Raw genomic sequence first — 22,596 nt, 5'->3', positions numbered from 1 at the left:
CTCGGAAACCCAGGCATTTTATTTCACACACGGAGTGACCCTTCGTCATCACACCGTGTTGTGCATGCCAAAAGTGGCCGTACAAGCTCACAGCAGCTCGCGTCTGCGACGCTGCAGGATGCAGTCTGCCCGGAGGACTCAACCGGGCGGCCGGGCGCCCGCCTCGGTTCGGGGACGCTTGCTCTGTGCTCCCGCCAGCCGCACTTTCTCCGCGGCGGTGCGTCGCGACCGGCTCTGGGTCGGGATGCATGTGCACTGTGTGCAAGCCCGCGGGATGTGTTTACAGCACGTCGGTTAGACGGACCCAGGCAGTTCAAGTATGATCTGCAGGATCAGGAAGGCCACAACTACATTTACACTGCTGGAGAACTGCTCCATTTGTCCAGATTGTGGCTTTTGTTACAGGTTAGAAACGTGCTGAAATGCCAAAAACTGAAATTCCTTTCTTATGATTAGATCATTATTACTACAGGTAAATCGTATTGAGTACTTCATGATACCGGTACATTGAGTGTGTGATCTTGGGTTATTTATTTTTTTCTTTCTCACCCTCTTTCCTTTTTGCTGTTTTGCAGGATTTACGTGAGGTTACGTTGTAACCTATGTTCCCTGAGTGAAGAGATCATCTCTCCACCCTTACATATTTAATATGTAAGGGTGGAGAGATGATCTCGATACGATAGAGAACTACAAGATCTTCCAGAAGGTCTATGGTTCACCTTCAGGAGAGGCGATGCTGGCAGATCTAAATCAAAGACTTAAGCAGTACAACACAGAGCAAGGCAGGCGATACTGTTGCAAAAATTTAGAAGGCCGAAGACGGTCAGGTGGTCATCGCCATATGCACCCCGGTTATGAAGAGGCCCCACACAATGTTGACATAGTGGAGAAATCATCTTTGTAGATTCTACAGGAAATTGTGACCCTCAGAAACACAGGATATTTCTCCTTCTCGCCCGATCCACTGCTGCTGGAGGCATGCCACTGGGGGGGACGGTCCCCTATTCCGAAACACCGCTATTCCGACGGACCCCTATTACGAAAAAAAATAATAGAACACCTCTATTACGAATATAGGATTCTCTCCCCTTTGCTCATCCCCCCCCCTCTCTCAACCCCCCCTCACCCCTCGCGCTCATTACTTAAAACAACCATCACCCATTCCCTTTCTCAATGATTTGTATAGGACTCGCGCACGTTGCACAACGTGCGCATGGATGCACTGTGTCACTCACCACTCCAGTGAGTACTGTAGCCTTTTCAATTCATTGCTGGCCAGTGAATCTATCAACCTTATGAAACAATTGGGCAGACCCGCGCAATTGTCAAGACGTATATTGTTGCCATGAAACATGATGCAATAGCCTACAGAAACACCTTGTTGTGAAAGAAGTGTGCCACATATTATGCAGACACAGCCTGCACGATTGTGGTCCAATTAATTCCCTTATGCAAGATTGAAGCTGTTTTTTTTTGTTTAGCCTACTTTTCATTCAATTCGTTTTCGGTCCCATGCAGTAGGCCTAATACTTTAACTGTTGCTATTGGCTGCTTGTGCACCTGCTTGTAATTTATGCATTAGCCTACAATTATTAAGTCCGGTATTTTTTTCAGTTGTCCGGTAAATTTTAATCATGCCGGTCACGGTGACCGGCAGTTTAAAATCCTAGTGCGAAGTCTGATATAGGTCTATATATACAAGGAATTCATGATCATATTATAGCCTACTTCTGCTGCTGACATGACAGTGAAATTAGAATCATTAGGAGAGAGAAAGGCCTTCTTCTGAATGTGTGAGTGGCTTATTGGAGGGCTGCATCTTTGATGCGAGCATCCGTTAGTTACATTACAACATAGACCTATATTATTTTATTACATTGTAATCACAAGATTGATACATAAGTTAAAGAGAGAGAGAGAGAGAGAGAGAGAGAGAGAGAGAGAGAGAGAGAGAGAGAGAGAGAGAGCGGACTGCGCCTAAACACTGTTCGAACGGTGTGAACAGACTATAGGGACTCATGGACTAAATATTAAATAATAGCCTAAATAATAGGCTTTTCGGAATAGCAGGGTCTTATATAAAAATTGGAACCACCGTTACTCCGAATAATGCAAGTCAACGTTCGGAAAAACAGTCTTTCGGAGTAACAGGGTGTAACCCCACTGGGAGTCCTCATTACCACATATGAGAGCCAGTCCACCATTACATCCGGACTTAAGCTTCTACAATCCATCTTGCCTACTAAGTCGTCATGACAGACGACTGCAGGGCACTGCGGCAATCCCTCCAGGAAGTTTTCCCTGGAGCCAGGCTGCTCCTGTGTGTGTTTCATCTACAGTACTACAGGTATGGATGTAATGATGCACCCAATTGCATTGCAATACATTTTTCATCCCACTGATTTGAATCCTCACAATTGGAGAGATTTTAACATGTAATGTTTTCTTTTTTGTTATATCCCTAACTGCAGGCCATATGGCGATGGTTGTGGAGTGCCCACAATGGTGTTGACAAGAGAGACCGTCCACAGCTCCTGAATTCATTTAAAAGCCTCGTCTATGCTGACTCCACCCAATCACTTGAAGCGCTGTACGCCAGATGTCTTGATGACCCAGTAGCAAGGAAGTATCCCAAATTCCTCCACCACCTGGCAGAGGTGTGTTTTTCTTAATCCTTCATACAACGAACATGCTATCTATCTAGTGAACTATCTTCCTACATGCTGTAACAATCTCCATCCTTAATGAACATTGTTTCCTGACTACAGGTGTATGAGAGACATGATGAGTGGGCCTTCTGTCTCCGAAATGATCTCCTAACTAGAGGGCATGACACCAACAACTTTGTTGAGAGCGCCGTGAAAGTAGTGAAGGAGAAGGTCCTCCACAGGCTGAAGGCATTCAACGCTACTCAGTTAGTGGATTTTGTTATGACCAGGATGGAGGCGTACTACATCCGTCGCCTCACAGATGTCGCTAACAGCAGAACGCCTTTGCGTGGCAGAGCAAAACCTTTCCTTCATGAAGATGATGCGGATTGTGAAAAAATGGCACAGGCATGCAATATTTATGTCTTGTAGTATTGTCAATTGTCAAGTAAAACAGAAAAATAACATTATTGTAAATATTTTTACAGGTTGACCAGAATCATTATGTGGTCTCGATTTGGGGTTTCTGGTGCTCTTTGTAAACATTAGAGGGCAGTCTCATGTCGCCACACCTCACATGAGAAGGCTCTACTATGAAATTGCAACTGGTGAGTTATCTTGCCTCTTGTGTGTTGTATTCTCATTAATGAGAACCAGCCCCCCCCCCCCCCCCCCCCACCCCCCAACCAGCCCCCCACCCCTCCTACAAGGAGCCCCAATGAAGTGCCAGTGTATTGACTGTATTACTTTTCTTTGATCAAATTTAAACTATTAGGTCAATGATTGCATGGAAGCAGTTTGTTGCAGCTATTTGTTAATATTTGTATTAAAATATTGTTATCTGATTTACAGGGATGGTCATTCAAGACGACACTGGAACTTGAATAGACTTTTTGGTTACCACCGCACTCTGACTTGACTGGTGCGGTGTCCTTTTAGATCAACATGTATTCATTGGAGGATGGATCACACAGTGGCAAGAGTTGCTTTTTCTTTTTTTCTTTATTATTACATGGATGAGAAACAAACGTTTCGGCTATCTTCAGTGTAACTGAAGAAACTGGAACTTGACCCTGCATCTGCAAATGACACTGCATCTGCATCAATGCCATGTGAGTGATTTTTAAGATTACTGGGGGTACCAGAATATGAACGCTTGTCATATTAAGAATTGAATCATTTTACACATACATTGTACTTTGTGTGCAATGTGAGTGGACAATAAATATTCTGTTCCACTGTACAGTATATCTATTAGGTGTGGGCGCAAGCAGTGCTCAGGAGGAGGGTTCTCAGGAGGACGGCATAGATGAGGTCTCTTCAACTGGCAGATCTAACAGCTCAGGAGGTTTGGGCAGTGCTCAGGTGGAGAGCATGGACGAGGTCCCTTCAACCAGCAGATTTAACACCTCAGGTCAGTGACAAAGTATTTTATATTGACTGTATTTTACGTATTTAATCACAAATTAGTTTTTAATTGCCTTTTTTTTTCTTTTTCTTAAGGCACATCATCTGGAGAGGACCTGAAGGCAGGTTTGCAGTTGTTCTGCAGCAGGTTCACAGAGAAGCTGGAAGATGACCGGCAAACCTTCGCAGCACCAATTCGTGCCTTTCTGGAAACGTGTAACAAAATGAATGATAGCTCCATCATATCCGCTCTGCATTGCTTTGGTAAGGTGCCACAGGTCAAAACCAAATGTCTGCAGTCTTCAAAAATGATTGGTGTACAACCAACAGCAATTGCCAGAAGAAAGACAGCACTCGGGGGGAGACGTGCTTTGTTACCTGGGAGACCCCCAAAGTGTGCTCAAGAAAGGAGCAACAGTATTCAAAGGAGAATCGCAAGAAAGTGCACCTCATTCCCTGGCTAAATGTGATGAGAGCAGGAACCTCTTTTGACAGTTTATTCTGTTTAGGAACAGGCACATTAAACAGTATTTGTCACTGATTGGCCACTGCACATCATCCACTCTCTGTATGTAACACAAAACAAAGAGTACAGACATTTATTTTCTCGGGAGAAAGAGCCACACTGACGTCATCACTATTCCAGCATAATGAAGACGTTTATAAAAGAGTTAATTTTGCTCATTTCGATCTCATAACAATTAACCAACATCAGGAGATGTTTATGCACTGTGTGCTTCACTTTACAGTTGTAATGTAGAATTTTTGCAGTGACCCAAAAATTCTATATAAACATTAGTTTGACACAAATACTGTCTGGTGCTGCTCAATAATGGACACATTCAATTAATTCACTTTTAACTCTGTTACACTGCTCCACTCCTTGAGCTATTTGTGTACATAGTTGCCTGTCTAATAGCCCAGTGATCCCTTTTAATATTTAGTTCACATCAGTGCTGTGCCACATACCCCCCTTTTGATGGACAAAGTGATCCAATTCCTGATAACAGTTACTGTCCACTATCTAACTGTTTAAAACATCAGTCTGCTATCAGTCCATGCTATCTCGGCTGCCAAACAGCTTTGTTTCTCCCCACTTGTCATGTCTCCCCAGCCCCTCTGTCCTCTGGGGCCTGCAGGGAGAAGCTGACAGCTGAACGAAGAGCCCTGTTGGGTGGTGCATTTTGGGGCCCACTGTGGGATCTTGGAGTAAAACGTTGATTCAAATTTCAAATTTAAAATGTTTCAAATTGTATTAAACTTTTTGTGTGGTGAAAACGAATGCATTCTGCTGCTGTATTATGTTATTGTGGTGGTGGGTGTAATGATGACTAGTTCTAATGGTACTGTAGTTACCCATGCAGTGTGCATATTATTTGTGGTGGTGTCTACATTTCATTAACCTCAAAGATACAATATAGTAGCTATTAGATAGGTCTATACCAGTGGTTAAACTAAGCATTTACTTAAAGGGATATAACACTTTCAAAACTTTTTTTTCGTCTAATCAGGCTTGTATGAACACCCTGAACAGTTTTTAATTTGCTTCATTCAGTATTTAGATATTTGATGTAAATGTTACCACCTCCAACACGCCCAGGCCCTCTCCACATACACACCCATTGTAACTTCAAACTCCATTTTAACCATGATAGATTCATTAAAAACACCCATTATTTTTTCTGGTGACTCATAATACCCTCCTAATACGTGAGCAGACCGTGTTTTTTCAATAACTTTTTTCATTTATTTTCAATAAAATATTATTGTATTTAATGTTTTCCATTTTCCCAAAGAATTATTAAAAATAAAAGAAAAAGGTTATTGAAAAAACACGGTCTGCTCACATATTAGGAGGGTATTATGAGTCACCAGAAAAAATAATGGGTGTTTTTAATGAATCTATCATGGTTAACACGTTGCAGTCCGAAATAGAATGGGGGTTGGTAGATTAGCCGTGAAATTTCTATTATTGTATTGTGATCTGAGACATAATATTATGTTTATAAACATGACCCCGCAGCCCCTCCATCTTGAACAGCGCCGCTGTTTTTTCTTTTTTTTTCCCCCCCAGGCCAGTAACTCACCATGATTTTCTCGATCTCCGTTGGGATAGAATGGGGGTTTTGGCCGATCGTCGATGTCCCCGTGCGTTTCGCGTGCGCGATCCTTTCACGTAAATGTCCCCGCAAATAGTCCATGTGTGACTGAAGAACAGACCTGAAAAGTTTCGCTAGCATAGCCCCAAGCATGGCTGCAGGAGGAGCTCGAGTGTGTAGACAGTAAACGGATGGGTGGAAGGTGCCTTGGAGAAGGAGAGGCGCTGACGTCACCTCTGCTTCATGCACGGTCTGCATGAGCCATCAGTGCACGAGTGGTGACTAGGGAAGGTTAGACGATCGCCGATTTTCGGATCAAAAGCTTTTATTCCGGTTTTAAAGACAAAGTCCGGGAATGTGCGACGTGGCTGAGAGTCCCTGGGGGGATGTGCGATATAGTACGGTTTTAACATTAAGGGGCTCCCCTTGGCTTAGAAGGTGTTAAAATGGAGTTTGAAGTTACAATGGGTGTGTATGTGGAGAGGGCCTGGGCATGTTGGAGGTGGTAACATTTACATCAAATATCTAAATACTGAATGAAGCAAATTAAAAACTGTTCAGGGTGTTCATACAAGCCTGATTAGACGAAAAAAAAGTTTTGAAAGTGTTATATCCCTTTAAATACAATGAGGTATGCATACTTGATTGAGTAGCCCATTCCAATACCTGACTCCGCATCTCGGATCCAAATATTGTACTTTTGCTCCACTATTTGAAAACTTTAGTTGCACTGCAGATATTGATGATAAACGTAGATAAACCACTTTATCCCCCTTTTTATACCTCTACAAGCTCACAATGCATTGCACATGTGAGCTTGTAGATCTATTTTCAAACATTCTGTACTTTTACTTTTGGTACTTAACAATTTTGTACCATACTTTTACTCAAGTACTTTTGAATTCTGGAATTAAGCTTATAACAGAATATTCCTATATTGTAGTATTGATACTTTTGCTTAAGTAAAGTAAAAGAGTACTTTTTCCACAAATGGTCTATGCACAAGTTACCTACTCATGTAATGTGCGTAGGGCAGTGATGATGCAGTGTACTACTCAAAGCCGATCTGTATAGCCTATGAAATCTAGGGAGATATATAACTAGATATAACTATTTGTAAAGAACCTTTTAGACATGAAATGCAGCTCAAAGTGCTTTACAGAGCATAAAAGAAAAGGTACAAATAATTAAAGCAGAAAAGTATAAAACAAATGCGTCTTAGGCTGAGCTGTGAAATTATCCACAGAGGCGATATATTGTTAAGTGTGCCTGCCATGCAATGGCAAAACACTTATTGTAATCCGCCATACTTAAAGGAGTCGTTCAGACCAAAACACATATAGGGTTAAATCTGCCTTTTATCATACCCCTTCATACCTGCTTTAGTCGATTATTTTCATAGCTGCCCCTGTTGCTAGATTTCGGATGCCCCTGTTGCTAGATTTTGCGGGCCCTCTCATAACTAACAGAGAAGATAGTCTTTATTCTAGTGCGGTTATTTCGTAAGCTTCAAAGTTAGTATTTGTTTATTGGATTGTGTTTACACAACGTCCTGAGACCAACCAAACCGCTGTTTTGACCTCACAGGCACCCTTACTTGTCAAACAGACAAGAAGATCCTCTGCTCCTCCCCTCCCTTTCTAGGCTCTCCTCTCCCTGCTCTGGTGCAGAGCAGAAGCCGTTTGACAAGTAAGGGTGCTTGTGAGGTCAAAACAGTGGTTTGGTTTGTCTCAGGACGTTGTTCAAACACAATCCAATAAAAAAAATACTAACTTTGAAGCTAAAGAAATAACCGCACTAGAATAAAGACTATCTACTCGGTTAGTTATGAGATGGCCCTCGAAATCTAGCAACAGGGGCAGCCGAAATCTAGCAACAGGGGCAGCTATGAAATAAATCGACTAAAGCAGGTATGAAGGGGTATGATAAAAGGCAGATTTAACCCTATATGTGTTTTGGTCTGAACGACTCCTTTAACAATAATTAAGTGTGGCTGCCATGCAATGCAATGGCAAAACACTTATTGTAATCCGCCATGTATCGTATCGTTAACCATGTATCGTGATAAGTATCGTATCGCTGTTAAAATGTATCGTTACACCCCTACTCATAAGTGTTACTCACACACAAATAGCAATACTTAAAGCACAGCTTATCAAAACAGTGCCAAACAAAAGTGTCCATAACGGTCAATGCTAGTCAGTGCTACAAGTATCTCACCGCCATGTCAAACACAAGCAAAATACTCAATACTACTAACAAATTCACAATAGTGCAGAGCCAAACAAAAGTGTCCAATTGGTCAGTGCAAAAAATCAAAATAAAACAAGAAAGGGTGACAGCAAGACGCCAAATGAAAACCCTCCCTGGAAAGGTCCTTAGAGGTCAGTACAACTATAGTTCCAGTTAAGTTTGGTTACAGTTGTCCTGAGGTGAACCTGGTTTGTGTAGGAGGAGTCTAAAGCTTCTCATTTGTTGCCAGCACCAGAATACGACCTGATAGAAGAAGAGAGACAGTTACAGACATGCATAATAACAACAACAACACAATTGAAAACTTAGCAACAGGCATGATACATTTTATTTTTTGTGCAGCTTTTTGTGCAGCTAAACTTGGAATGTTAGTAAACGTGCCACAATTAACAATAATGCATTGCACCTGTGCAGCTGACCTGCAGAACCTGGGAATATACCATTCTGTCAAGATGGGGAGAATACAAGTCTGGAGAATATAATTATAATACCTTGTTAAAGTGACCATTTTGTTATATTTTGCATTTGTAGTTAATTTACTGTAACTTAACAACATAATAACCAGCACAGATAGACAAAGAGACATTCATGGATTTATACTTAAAAGTTACTTTTATTTGTTCCCCTGGACCCAGGTTATGGCAGCTGCATACCCCTGCCTTACCCAATTGACTCCCCTGCATATGTCATAATGTGATCCTCAGTTGATCTGACCTCATCATGTGTTCCACTGGTAGTAGATTCATTAATTAAACATGTTAATGAAACTCGCTATTAAATATATATATATAATTATTACACATGTTAATCACCTTGTTTACTCTTCCACTGGTAGTAGGTGAATCCAGACAGGAACAAGACCATACCCAGAACCAGACCTGATGCTCCCATGGCCAGCTTGTTCTTCACTGACTGTGGCATGGAGTCATCTGTGTGTATGTGTGTGTGTGTGTGTGTGTGTGTGTGTGTGTGTGTGTGTTGTGTGTGTGTGTGTGTGTGTGTGTGTGTGTGTGTGTGTGTGTGTTTGTGTGTGTGATAGAGAGAGAGAGAATACAGTTGAGTAAGCCAGTGTAGAGAACAAATTACAGTATAGTACTGTAAAGCCTCTATCATAGTCCAAGGTGAAGAGCTATCACCTCACCGCGGTGTAGTTTTCTAGCTATCATATATGTATAACAATAATAGCTAGTAAACTACACCGCGGTGAGGTGATAGCTCTTCACCTTGGACTATGATAGAGTCTAGAGCTGGGGTTGGCAACTTTAATGATGGCAAGGGCCACTATATTTTCACCTTCAGATTCAGATTCAGATTCAGATTCCTTTATTTACCATTGTGTAAAACACATAGGAATTTGTTTTGGCAACATTACAGGTGTGCATTCAATCAATCCTTTTTTCACATATAACATGAAACCAACAATACAACAACACCGTGCAAGAAAATAAATAAAATAAATATTATAGTAAAGTGCAGTAGTGTTCAGACCAGTAGTGCAAAAGTCATAGTTCTGGTATCCCTAGGAGGCAAGGGAAGAAGGGAAACCTGCGTCAGTGAGCAGCCTGGCGGCTGAGGGGAAAAAACTGTTTTTGTGGCGCTCTGTCTTGGCCCCCAGATGCCGCATCCTTCTCCCAGAGGGGAGCAGGGTGAGGAGGCTGTGGCCAGGGTGGGAGGGGTCAGTCATGATCTTTCTTGCCCTCCTCAGCGCCCTGGAGTCGTGCAGGGACTTGAGGGAGGGCAGGGGACGGCCAATCACCCTCTCCGCAGAGCGTATCACCCGCTGCAGCTTGACCAGGTCTTTTGCGCATGCAGCGGGGAACCAGGTGATAATAGAGTGGGTGAGGATGGACTCGATGATGGCCGTGTAGAACAGGGTCATCATGGACCTCGACAGTCTGTATTTCCGCAGCTGCCGAAGGAAGCACATCCTCTGCTGGGCCTTTCTCAGGAGGGCAGTGATGTTGAGTTCCCACTTCAGGTCCCTGGAGATGATCATCCCCAGGAACTTGCAGGACTGCACAGAGTTCACCTGAGTGCCACCCAGCATGACGGGAGGGGGCGGGGCTGGGTCCTTCCGGAAGTCCACCACCATCTCCACTGTCTTCAGAGCATTTAGCTCCAGATTGTTGTTGCTACACCAGCTTCGCAGCCGCTCGATCTCCCTCCTGTAGGCAGACTCATCCTCCTTAGAGATGAGGCCCACCAAGGTGGTGTCATCCGCAAACTTGAGGAGCTTGACCGACGGGTGGAGAGAAACACAGCTGTTGGTGTACAGGGAGAACAGGAGTGGGGACAGGACACAGCCCTGCGGGGAACCGGTGCTGGTGGTCCTAGAGCTGGAAATGCTCTTCCCCAGCTTCACCCGCTGAGACCCGCTGAGACCTTCACTCCAGGGGGCCACATTGCATATTGCTATGTCCTACTTTGTCATTCTAAGTATCTCATAAAAATAGCAGATCTACAAGCTCAAAACGCATCGTGCTGTGATGCGTTTTGAGCTTGTAGATCGGCTATTTTTTGCTTCTTTTGAATTGGAATGCAGAATAATTTTTTTATCTTTTTTAACTCACCCACCGCTATTTTTAAGACCCTTCTGAGGGTCCACACCGCCAGGATTTTGCCTACCTTTAACGTGGGCGCGCGCGCGAATCCATTGCGCGATGGTTCACCGATTGCATTCACAATACGATCCAGGCAGGGTAAGCAACAAAGCACTACAGCCTTCCATCGCTCAAAGCGAAACCGACGGAGCGCCACGCTGGTGTTGCACAACATTGAACCGGATGACATTTCGGCAGACAGGATACAGGCGTCGTTGTCCCGCCCCCCCATTTCCGTTCTGGAACATCCAGATCCGTTTTTTGTGAATAGGGTGGGTCCACAGAGCGCTATGGACGGCGAATCGGCGATCATACTTTTTTGTTTTATAGTTATTAAAGCTAATTGATAGCTCGTCATATTCGTCATAAGCAGAGTGGACCCATAACTATAGCTCGTCAAACTCGTCCAATGTAGTGGATGAGTTAATTGGAATCCTGAAATGTAACATTTTGATTTAATTTCAAACGCATTTAGTTATATATACTGTTAACTTTATGAACCTAAATACAAAAACAATGGACATAAAAAAAAATACATTTTAATACTACCATACTAGTCATTAAGCTACTAATATAGACTGACGGAATTAAAGCAGGTCATGGTTGTAATTGTAACAGCTGAAATCAATAATATATCAGTATTCTGGTATTAACCAGTGGGCCTCATTAAGTGAAGGTGGGGGCTGCATGTTGCCCCCAGGCCACCAGTTGCCCGTGTATGGTCTAGAGAGGCTTAACTGACCCCAGTCCATAATGATAGGCGCGGTCAGGCTGGGATGTTCCACCATGCATGAGATCTTCTCTCCTGATCTGTAACACACACGCACGCACGCATACACACGCACACACATTATCCCGTAACATAACATAACAGGTCTGACATTTCATTCGCAATCAATGTGTGAATGAAGTTTCCCAGTGGATCAATAAAGATCTTATCTTAATATACTGTATGATATTATATTATTATGATGAGTACCAGTGTTGGGCAGTAACGAATTACTAATAATATATTACTGTAATATTATGACTTTACGTCTTTACCCAGTAACAAGTAAGGTAAGGTATTGGGGACTGCCCATAAGTCCGAAGGTTCATTAGTCCGAAGGTTCATTAGTCCGAATTTAGTTAGGGTTACTGAGGTTAAGGTTTGAGTTAGGGTTAGAGTTAGGCATAGTATTCTTAACAGATTCGGACTAATGAACCTTCGGACTAATGAACCTTCGGACCAATGCCATGGCACAAGGTATTACTCTGCCAAAAAACGTAATAACACTTTACTCACACCTAGATACTCGTGCCTCGCAGGCAGGAGAGGAGAGCACTCAGAGCAGCGCATGCAGCTGCTTAACACATGGGTGACTAACAGGTCATTTTGGCCGATTTTGAGATTGCAAAGTGCAATAACTCTCCCCGCGAAGGTCTCAGAAATTTCCCCTTCCATGACTTTTCCTAAATACTCAAGATATATGTTCTCGTTTTTTTTCCCCTTCTGAAACATTTCCCAGGTATGAAATAATATACATTTATACCACTCTGACTGCATTTATAGGTCAAATTGACAGGTAAATTCTTTCAATTATTTGCCCAGGAGAGCTACACCTCCTCCCCCTGCTGCCAGCGGGGGTTCTATTGTCTGGCTTATGGACCTTTTCTCCAGCCTCAGTCACATATGGGCATTCCAGATATGGCCTTAATATTAGGTACCTGGGTGTGAACTCCAGGTAGGAGTGGTACTGGTAGTACCAGTCTCCATCAGACAGCTCATAAGAGGAAGTGACATCAGAGGTGGTCTCTTCTCCGTCTCTCAGCCAGGTCACCAGGATCACCTTAGGGTAGAAGCTGTAGGAGCTGCACCTCAGCATGTGAGTGTGTTTACCACCACCAGGGGGCAACACTGACCTCAGTCGCACATAGGGCTCCACTTGAAGAACATGAACAGTAGAAGTAGTTAGTGTTTAGAGTTATAATAAGAATAGAGAGGACACCAGATATCCCCGCCCGTCCACTTGCATTGAGTTGCTCACCCAGCGCATGAGGCGTTTTCACCCCTTCTTCCGGGTAGTAAAACCGTGACGTAGTGGGGCCTTTGTGACGCATTTTGCATCATAGTTTGTGTTCATGGACGTGCTGGGGCTCCAATTCATGAACGAGCACTTCCGGTATGAACGCACGTCAATACAAAGAAGCCTAGACGCGCGTTCATGTTTCTGGCCCCAACTGCAGTACCTCAAAACGGCCACCATGTCCATTGCGCCTCACGGCTTGTAAATATTGAAGCAGCCTCCCTACTGGCCAAAGCTGGAACAGAAGGCGGGGACTACATACATGCACGAGCATAAGAGCGTGCCGCTGAGGTCTACACAATAGACTTTCGAGTGACGTTTGTGACGTAATTACGTCTCGGCGTAATACATTTTGGCACATAAGTATGTGCCAATTTCCCCCACAATGCACCTGGATTCACCCACAATGCACTGGAATTCAGCTACTTCTGCATGCTTCAAAACGCCACTGAGCACTTGCATTGAAATTAATCGCTCTCTATTATTTGGTTAAAGGAGTTAGGGAACAAAGCAGGCTAATTGTGTGCTGCTGTGATAAGAACAAAATAATCGTTTTTAAGTCCCCATGGAGTGAGTAATCGATAAGTAATGGCAATACTAACAGTAGTATCATAATCATCTCTATTGTCAAATCACAGGTTTACATGTGTACAAGAGTTGGTGAAATTATCATATTATTATTGTTATTGTTGTTTACCAGTAAATTATGTTATCAGTAATAGTATAAGCTCATGTATAAGTACATGTCAGGTTTTGGTCATCAGATGACGCCAGAGATTACTGTTTTTCTGAATAGTGCCGTGTACATTATTATATAATTGTCTACAGTGTAGACATTTATAGAGTTTAATTTAAACATTAAATTAAATAATAATAATAGTGCTTTACATACAGTATACAACAATATAATGTGTATGGAGGTGAATTTTAGCTGCTTCTTTGAAAAGTTAATATAACTTATTAACTTTTTAAAGAAGCAGCTAAACTACAATATTTTGGACATGAAGCCTGAGGCCTAGTATATAATTACTTTATACTCGAGATGTGACACGTTGTGAGCTTGCAGATCTATTTCCACAGCATGACACTGTCATACAACAAAGTATAAATCAGGCTTAAGGGTTTAAGAGAATTTGAAAGGTTTCTCCTCAGATAGAGTATTGTTTTATAATCCTTAAAACATCAATATTAACACCATTACTCATCTATAAATATCATTATGATTTCATGTTATAGTCTTGACACCCATTTAAAGCATCTTTGAATACTTAGAAAAGTGCTATAAAATTCCAGAAATTATTATTAGTAGTAGTTGTAGTAGTAGTAGTAGTATTCAGTGGTGGAAAAAGTGCTCACATATTTTACTTAAGTAAAAGTATCAATACTGTAATGTAGAAATACTCTGTTACAAGTAAAAGTCTAGAATTCAAAATGTACATGAGTAAAAAGTATGAAAGTATTGGCATCAAAATGTACTTAAAGTACCAAAAGTAAATGTACAAAATGTTTGAAAATAGCAGGCTCACAACACGTCGCGATGCGACACGTTGTGAGCTTGTAGATGGGCTATTTTCAAATACCCAAGGTATAAAAGAGGTCTAAAGTGTTTTCTGTATGTTTTATAATATTATAATTTATACCTACAAAGTAACTAGTAACTAAAGTTTTCAAATAAATGTAGTGGATTAAAAGTACAATATTTGGATCCGAGATGTAGTGGAGTAAAAGTAAAAGTAATGGAAATTGGAACTACTCAAGTAAAGTACAAATACCTCAAAATTGTAATACCTCTAAAATGTACTTAGTTACTTTACACCACTGGTAGTAGTATTATTATTAGTATTATTATTATTGAGTGCTGCTCTGAGATCAGCTCACCTCTCTTGTCCAGAATAGTGCGGTAGTCGTTAACAATGTTGTGTTTGCAGAATGTCACTCGGTCTGCTCGGTCTCTCTCCCGATAGAACCCACCTTTGCGTTTATTCCTGCACTCTGCAATCTTGTCACCGAGCTCAGTGTATCCAATCCACTGACCCACTCTGCTGTCCCACCTGAGGATCTCCTCACGGTTGAAATAATATGAGTGTATGAACTGTATGTCCTTCAGCTCACTGGAGTTGAACAGACAGCGGGAAGCCATATAGTATAGATATCCATCTGGAAATAGAAATGTACGGATGACAATAATGTTCAGTTTTATCATCTGTTTAATAGCAACACAGTTTGGATGGTTAAGTAACGTAGTATAATCACCTGATCCATATAAACACATGAAACACAGTGAAACACAGAGCCAGAGCTTAGTTGAAGTCATGATGCGTTGAGATGTTTCAGAGGTTTAGTTGAAGTGTTGATGAGTTGAGAGGGATATTAACACTCACTTCTCCAACTGTCTCCAATCTACAACAACCAATGAAAAAACACTATTCACTCTCATCACTAGTTACCAGGAAGACAATTAACAAAAAAAAACTACAACAGTTTGTTTAACATGTTTGATTTAAATAAGTCTTTAACATATAAAGTCACGTCTGTATTTAGTCATGTATGGATTTGGTCATCCTTTTGAATACCAGAATGCTTGCCCCAATTCACACTCGCCTTGTGCGTCTATCCGGCAGAACGGTATAACACTCTCTGCCTGGTATGAGTAACCTCGGTAAACTATGTCTGCGTTATACTTGTGTGACTGTGACAATTAAAGACTCTTGATTGTAAATGCTTGTTTCTTATCTGCACACAATTATTCCAAACTACTTCATGTACAACAGAGCGGCTGTGGCTCAGGAGGTTGCGCTTGCTGGGAAATGATGTTCTCACTTAAGAGTCTGATTCAGGGTCTAATTCGGGAGCCACCCCATTGGCCAGGGCTTTGGAATGATGCAAGGCGGTCCTGTCGCCCCATTGGCCGGCCCGCCTGTCAGTCAACCTCCCCTCTCTGGCTTTGGGAACAACACTGAGAGCAGCCATGTTGGATTTTCCACTGGAGTGCATGCTAATTTCATTCCTGTTAAATCACAGAGCGCCGTTTTATCTGGTTAAAAGATAAGTTATATTTTACATAAAGGTTTCCTGTGTAAATAAGCCGAAAAGCTTACTAGGATTTCCTTTTAGTTGAGCTTGTGCCAGTGAATGGTTTTCACATACACACTTCAGAAATGGCATTCTAAGTCTCTTATTTTAAAGTATTATGCCATCAGAATTTAAGGTCATAGCAACAGATGGCACCTCCACAATTTAACATGGTTGCGACCGTCAGGTCGCAGTTACTAGCGTCCTTAAGCAACGCTACGGCAACGGCAGATGACAACGGTAACCAGAAATGATCCGTGCTCGATAGATAAACCTGCCGTCACCGCAGCCGTCTCTACTACGGCAGAAGGTCCCTTCCCACGTAGCGCCTACTCCGTCTGCTGCGTGTACGCGTCGCCATGGGAACCAAAGCGTTCAGTGAAAGGGGTGGGAACCCGTCGCCGCCGAGGCTTTGCTTAACCATTTTGACCGCTACGGCGATTACATCATAGCAGCCGTAGTCCGCCTGGCGTTGCCGTCCTGAAAATCATGTAGCTTAAAGTCGCTACTATCAAAACCTCCACCGATTGTCAGTCTGTCAGTCACGTCACATGTCACACTTTTCCCCTACTCATATCTCCGCCACCGTTTCCCCTATCCATGCCAAATTTTGCACACACACTCCTTGGCTGCCAAACAACAACCTCCACCCCTCATTTCTCACGTGGCCCTCTTCTAGCGCCACTAGGAGGCCGATTCTTGCAAAACACATTGTTGGACACTACTCCTACAGATTTTGCCCTGAAATCACGCAAAGCGGTACACAGTATGTCTAGAGTCCTGTCATCAACATGGATCTGTCCCATTTAGCGCAACCATCATGCCGATTTTTTAAAACACATTTTTGGACACTGCTCCTACAGATTAAGTGGTGCAAAGTGGTGTATACATGTGACCTGACGGTCGCTTATCTCCCGATTAGGTAGTCTTTGTCCTTTTCTTACCCTCTCTCTGTGCGTTTAATAAACTTCATGGGCCAAATAATATCAAAGCTAGAACTATGCTGTAAAAGTTCACAGGTGACATCCAGTGCTCATTCGCGACCATCACGTCGCAGTTACTATCAAAACCTCCACCGGCTGTCAGTCAGCCAGTCTGTCCGTCACACGTCACGTCACACTTTTGCCCTACTCATATCTCTGCCACCGTTGCCCCGATCCATGCCAAACTTTGCACATACACTCCTTGGCTGCCAAACCACAACCTCATGTATCACATGCCCCTCTTCTACCGCCACCATCGGGCAGATTTTTGCAAAACACATTTTTGAACACTGCTCCTACAGATTTCACGCAAATTGGATGGCAAGTCACAACCTCCGCCCCTGATTTCTCACATGAAAAATCACACAAAACGGTACACAGTATCTCTGAAGTCATGTCATCAACATGGATTTCTCATATTCCCTCCTGATTGGCTACAATTGTCTTCTAAAGTTTGTGTATGCGACGTGACGGTCGCTTATCTCCCGATTAGGGAGTCTTACTGGTGATGAACAAAAACCAGTAAGACTCCCTAATCGGTCCACAAATAGGGCAAAAATGTGTTTTTCCAAAATCTTCCTGATCCATGTTGATGACATGAGTGTAGACATGCTGTGTAGTGATTTTCGTGATTTTAGGGCAAAATCTGTAGGAACAGTGTCCAAAAATGTGTTTTTAAAAATCGGCCTGAAGGTGGCGCTATATGGGACAGATTCATGTTGATGGGATGAGTGTAGACATACTGTGTAGCGATTTGCGTGATTTTAGGGCAAAAACTGTAGGAGCAGTGTCCAAAAATATGTTTTAAAAATCGGCCTGAAGGTGGCGCTAGAAGAGGGCCATGTGAGAAATGAGGGGTGGGGTCTCCGCGTTGCCTTGGCGGACGAATAGGTACCGGCCCCGGCCCTCCCGGACGCTCCTAGCCCGAGTTACGGCATTTTATGTGAGCTGCAGTGGAGGGGGTCCTCCACTGGGGGCGCCACCACTTTTGCATACGTTCTGGAGCACCAGGAGTGGGTGGTCCCCAGGAATTCCCCGTGAGCAGCCCCGTTGGGGTGGTCATTTGGTCATGTTTGCACATTTGGTCATTTTTTACACCTGGGGGTCCCCCAGGGACCTGGGGGTCCCTGGAGCTCCGGGGGTCCTTGGAGGTTGTAGTTTGGCAGGTAAGGAGTGTGTGTGCAAAATGTGGCATGGATGGGGGCAACGGTTGTGGAGATATGAGCAGGGCAAAAGTGTGACGTGTGACGTGTCACTCACGGAGGGAATTTTTTTTACACCTGGGGGTACCCCAGGGACCTGGGGGTCCCTGGAGCTCCGGGGGTCCTTGGAGGTTGTAGTTTGGCAGGTAAGGAGTCTGTGTGCAAAATTTGGCATGGATGGGGGCAACGGTTGTGGAGATATGAGCAGGGCAAAAGTGTGACGTGTGACGTGTGACGTGTGACTCACTGACTCACTGACTCACTGACGGACGGACAGCCGGTGGAGGTTTTGGTAGTAAATGCGACCTACGGTCGCAATAAAGCTTGATTGAGATAATTAAAATGTAATCACAATCACAATGCTATTCTTAAAGATCACAATGAGTTCTTCCAACACCCCTCAATATGTCTTATGAAACAAAAAATATATAGGAATAGACCGATGTTAGTCTAATGTCTCTTCTCAGACCTACCTGCCCTGGTTGATCATAGACAGTATAGACCAGGGGTCTTCAACGTTTTCAGGCCAGGGACCCCCAAACTGATGGGGAGATGAAGCAGGGACCCCCTACCTCGTAGGGTGGGGATATTGTATATGTATAAAATTGTGTTTCAAGTGTATAAACATAGGATGTTGTTGTGCATTCAATACTATGCTATTAAAATAGATAGATAGATAGATAGATAGATAGATGGATAGATAGATAGATAGATACTGTACCTTTATTATCCCAAGGGGGAAATTCAGTTGTCCAGTTCTAGCATAGCAGTATACAGTATTTACAAAGTTACAGAGAAGTAAGAAAAAAGATAGATGGAAGAGGAAAAGAAAAAAAAAGAGCTGTACAGTACCAATAAAGAGAAGGTGCATCAATAGAGGGGGCGAATAATATATAAGTATATATACATAAAGTGACTTACAAAAAGAGACCGTAACAGTCAATGCTAGTTAGTGCAACAAGTATCTCACTGAATAATAATAAACTAATAATAGACCAGTAAGGCTCCCTAATCGGGAGATAAGCGACCGTAGGTCACTTATCTCCACAAATAGGGCAAAAATGTGTTTTGCCAAAATCTTCCTGATCCATGTTGATGACATGAGTGTAGACATACTGTGTAGTGATTTTCGTGATTTTAGGGCAAAATCTGTAGGAGCAGTGTCCAAAAATGTGTTTTTAAAAATCGGCCTGGAGGTGGCGCTATATGGGACAGATTCATGTTGATGGGATGAGTGTAGACATACTGTGTACCGATTGGCGTGATTTTAGGGCGAAAATTGTAGGAGCAGTGTCCAAAAATGTGTTTTGCAAGAATCGGCCTCATGGTGGCGCTAGAAGAGGGCCATGTGAGAAATGAGGGGTGGGGTCTCCGCGCCGGCAAGGCGGACGAATAGGTACCGGCCCCGGCTGTCCCGGTCGCTCCTAGCCGGAGTTACGGCATTTTATGTGAGCTGCAGTGTAGGGGGTCCTCCACTGGGGGCGCCACCACTTTTGCATCCGTTCTGGAGCACCAGGAGTCGGTGGTCCCCGGGAATTCCCCGTGAATTGGTCATGTTTGCGCATTTGGTCATTTTTTACATCTGGGGGTCCCTCAGGGACCTGGGGGTCCCTGGAGCTCCGGAGGTTGTAGTTTGGCAGCCAAGGAACGTGTGTGCAAAATTTGGCATGGATCGGGGCAACGGTTGCGGAGATATAAGCAGGGAAAAAGTGTGACGTGTGAGGTGTGACAGACAGACTGACGGACGGACTGACGGACTCACTCACACTTTGTGCAGGTTTTGATAGTAAATGCGACCTACGGTCGCAATTAATATATTCATGCTTTTATTTTATTTTTTTTATTTTTAAACATTTTCCCGGGCCTGGGGGCGCCACTGGCCCGGGGGGTTGGAAAAAGCGGGCGCCCCCGGGCGGCCATGTGGGGGCAGGGGTCGAAAACCTGTCGAATGGGCAGGGTCCTGGAACCTCGTTCATGAATAATGTTAATGTCCAGAAAATTCATTTTGGATGCATCAAAAGCCATTGTGAATTTTAAATGTGCATTTTGTGTATTCATAAAGGTATGGAACTCATGTAGTCTGGCCTCAGTAGAGGTCCAAATAAAGAAGATGTCATCAATGTACCTCTTATACCACTATACCGGTATGTTAAAAAAAAAGGATTCTTACTAGGGTTCAGAATAATGTCATGCTCCAGCAGTCCAACATACATGGAAGCAAAACTGGGGGACTCCAGACACTAACCCATGAAATAATTATTGGTCAGTACCAACTCCATCAGCTCATATATAGTCACACTATGTGAATGAGGCTGTAAAAGACTCTGTTCACGTGCATACAGAACAAAATCAGCTGCTCTTAAACCACCTTGTAACAAGCAAAGCCTTATCATCACACAGTTGCACATTTTGTAGTGTTTTAATAAAATCCATAGTCTCTTGTATAAGCAGGCAAAGTGGTAACTATGGATTGAAGAGAGTGGTCAACAAAGGCTGATATATTTTCTGTTAAAGAGCCTATAGCAGCCACAATAGGTCGCCCTGGTGGTTTTATGTATTTTTGGTAGAGTGTAAAAAACAGGTAAAACGGGGACCTTAACCAGCATGAAGTTGTGTACATTTTTTGTTATCTCTCCTCTTTCAAGTAAACCTCTATACTAGACTGGGATCAATTCGATTTTAACTTTCACCACCTTTACACTATCCTGGGATCAATACCACGTTAATGCCATTTTAACTACGGTACCTCTAATACTAGCCTGGGATCAATACCATTTTAATTAGGCCTACCTCTATACTAGTCTGGTATCAATACTATTTTAATTAACCATATACTAGCCTGGGATCAATACCATTTTAATTACCTCTATACTAGTCTGGGATCAATACAATTTTAATTACCTCTATACAGTCTGGGATCAATACCATTTTAACTACCTCTATACAGTCTGGGATCAATACCATTTTCTCATTTTTCTGATCCGGTCTGGAACAGAAATAATGTAATTTTTAGGTATAATGAAATCGTTTGTTATGTCCATCTTTTATTGGAACTCGTAGCGTGACTAGCGAGACTAAACTAATTGATTTGCATTGTTTGGGGAACTAAAACAATGTGATGCCAACCGGAACACGATTGTTTTTCTTCCTTTTTTCTAAACTAGATCAGTTTTAGAATAGGCTTTCCTCCAACACACACACACACGCACGCACGCACGCACGCACGCACGCACACGCACACACAACTAATAACTACTGCACTAGTATATTATAGTATGTCGTTGTTGTCGAGCAGAAACCTCTTATCTCCATATTCTAACTTTGTTATATATTTTTCATAAATTAACACCTTACTTGTCACACAAAAGCATCACAAGTAGCAGATCCACACGCTTGACGTGTGGTGCAAAGCCATGCATTTTGAGCTTGTACTGTAGATCTGCTACTTTTGCTGCTTATGCATTAGAATGGTGAACACGAACAGTAACATGTTTGGACACATGAGGTTTCTCCACCCAACAAAGACAGAGATATAATATGGAATCTGACCTCTAGCTTCAGGGCAGTTGGTGTCATATTGTCAGTAAGAGGAAATATTTAGGGGCCGCATAGCTGAATGGTTAGGTAGCCCGCCTGGGGAACCAGAGCCCCTGGTTGTCCCAGGTTTGATTCCAGGACAGGGTAGCAATGTCGTTGTGTGTCCCTGAGCAAGACTTTTAACCCCTAATTGCTCCGTGTGGGCAGGCACGTGCAGAGAGAATTGGAGCGGCAGGTGCTCAAGTCTGAGAGGGGCACCTCCGACATTTTTTTGCACTTAATAGCCATATTTAGAGGGATATCGCATTTTAAAATAACACTCGGAATTCAGGATTATACTGAAAAAATGTGTGTGAATAAAAAAATCAACCTCACGTTATGTCAATCACGTTTGCACACTGCCGCCCGTTTCGTATTTATTTTCGGACCAGGGTTGATTTTTCCCGATTTTCGCTGCTGTCGCACTGAGTCCCTTGCTCTCTCTCTCTTTCCTCTCTCTCTCCCTGGCCTATGGCTTTCGGATTTCCAAAACGCAACGAAAACATGCAGTGCAGTGTGCAACCACCTCAACTCTGCCATACTTTTGCCTAGCAATGTGATTTCAGCTTTAAAACGCTCACACGACTTTGGACTTTTTCAATAGGGATGAGCAGTAATTGATTAAGCCATGCCCCCTCTGTCTTCCTATTGGCTGGGTTTTAAACAGCCTTAACTCCAGTTCACAGCATG

At 43.0% G+C, this 22,596-nt stretch overlaps 1 protein-coding gene across 1 annotated transcript; it reads right to left on the bottom strand.

Moving 5' to 3' along the window:
* Window positions 1-8,612: 8,612 nt before the first annotated feature.
* Window positions 8,613-15,213, bottom strand: LOC308295410 (DLA class II histocompatibility antigen, DR-1 beta chain-like; the record flags this gene model as incomplete). The annotated part of the gene is made up of 4 exons (XM_080738465.1): window positions 8,613-8,650; window positions 11,750-11,817; window positions 12,715-12,931; window positions 14,952-15,213. The coding sequence occupies 4 exons, from the start codon at window positions 15,211-15,213 to the stop codon at window positions 8,613-8,615; spliced, it is 585 nt and encodes a 194-aa protein (XP_080594591.1).
* Window positions 15,214-22,596: the final 7,383 nt, after the last annotated feature.

This window comes from Nannobrachium achirus (genome assembly GCF_963921795.1).
Source record: "Nannobrachium achirus genome assembly, chromosome: 12".
NCBI lineage: Eukaryota > Metazoa > Chordata > Actinopteri > Myctophiformes > Myctophidae > Nannobrachium > Nannobrachium achirus.
This window is presented reverse-complemented; position numbering and strand designations above follow the sequence as displayed.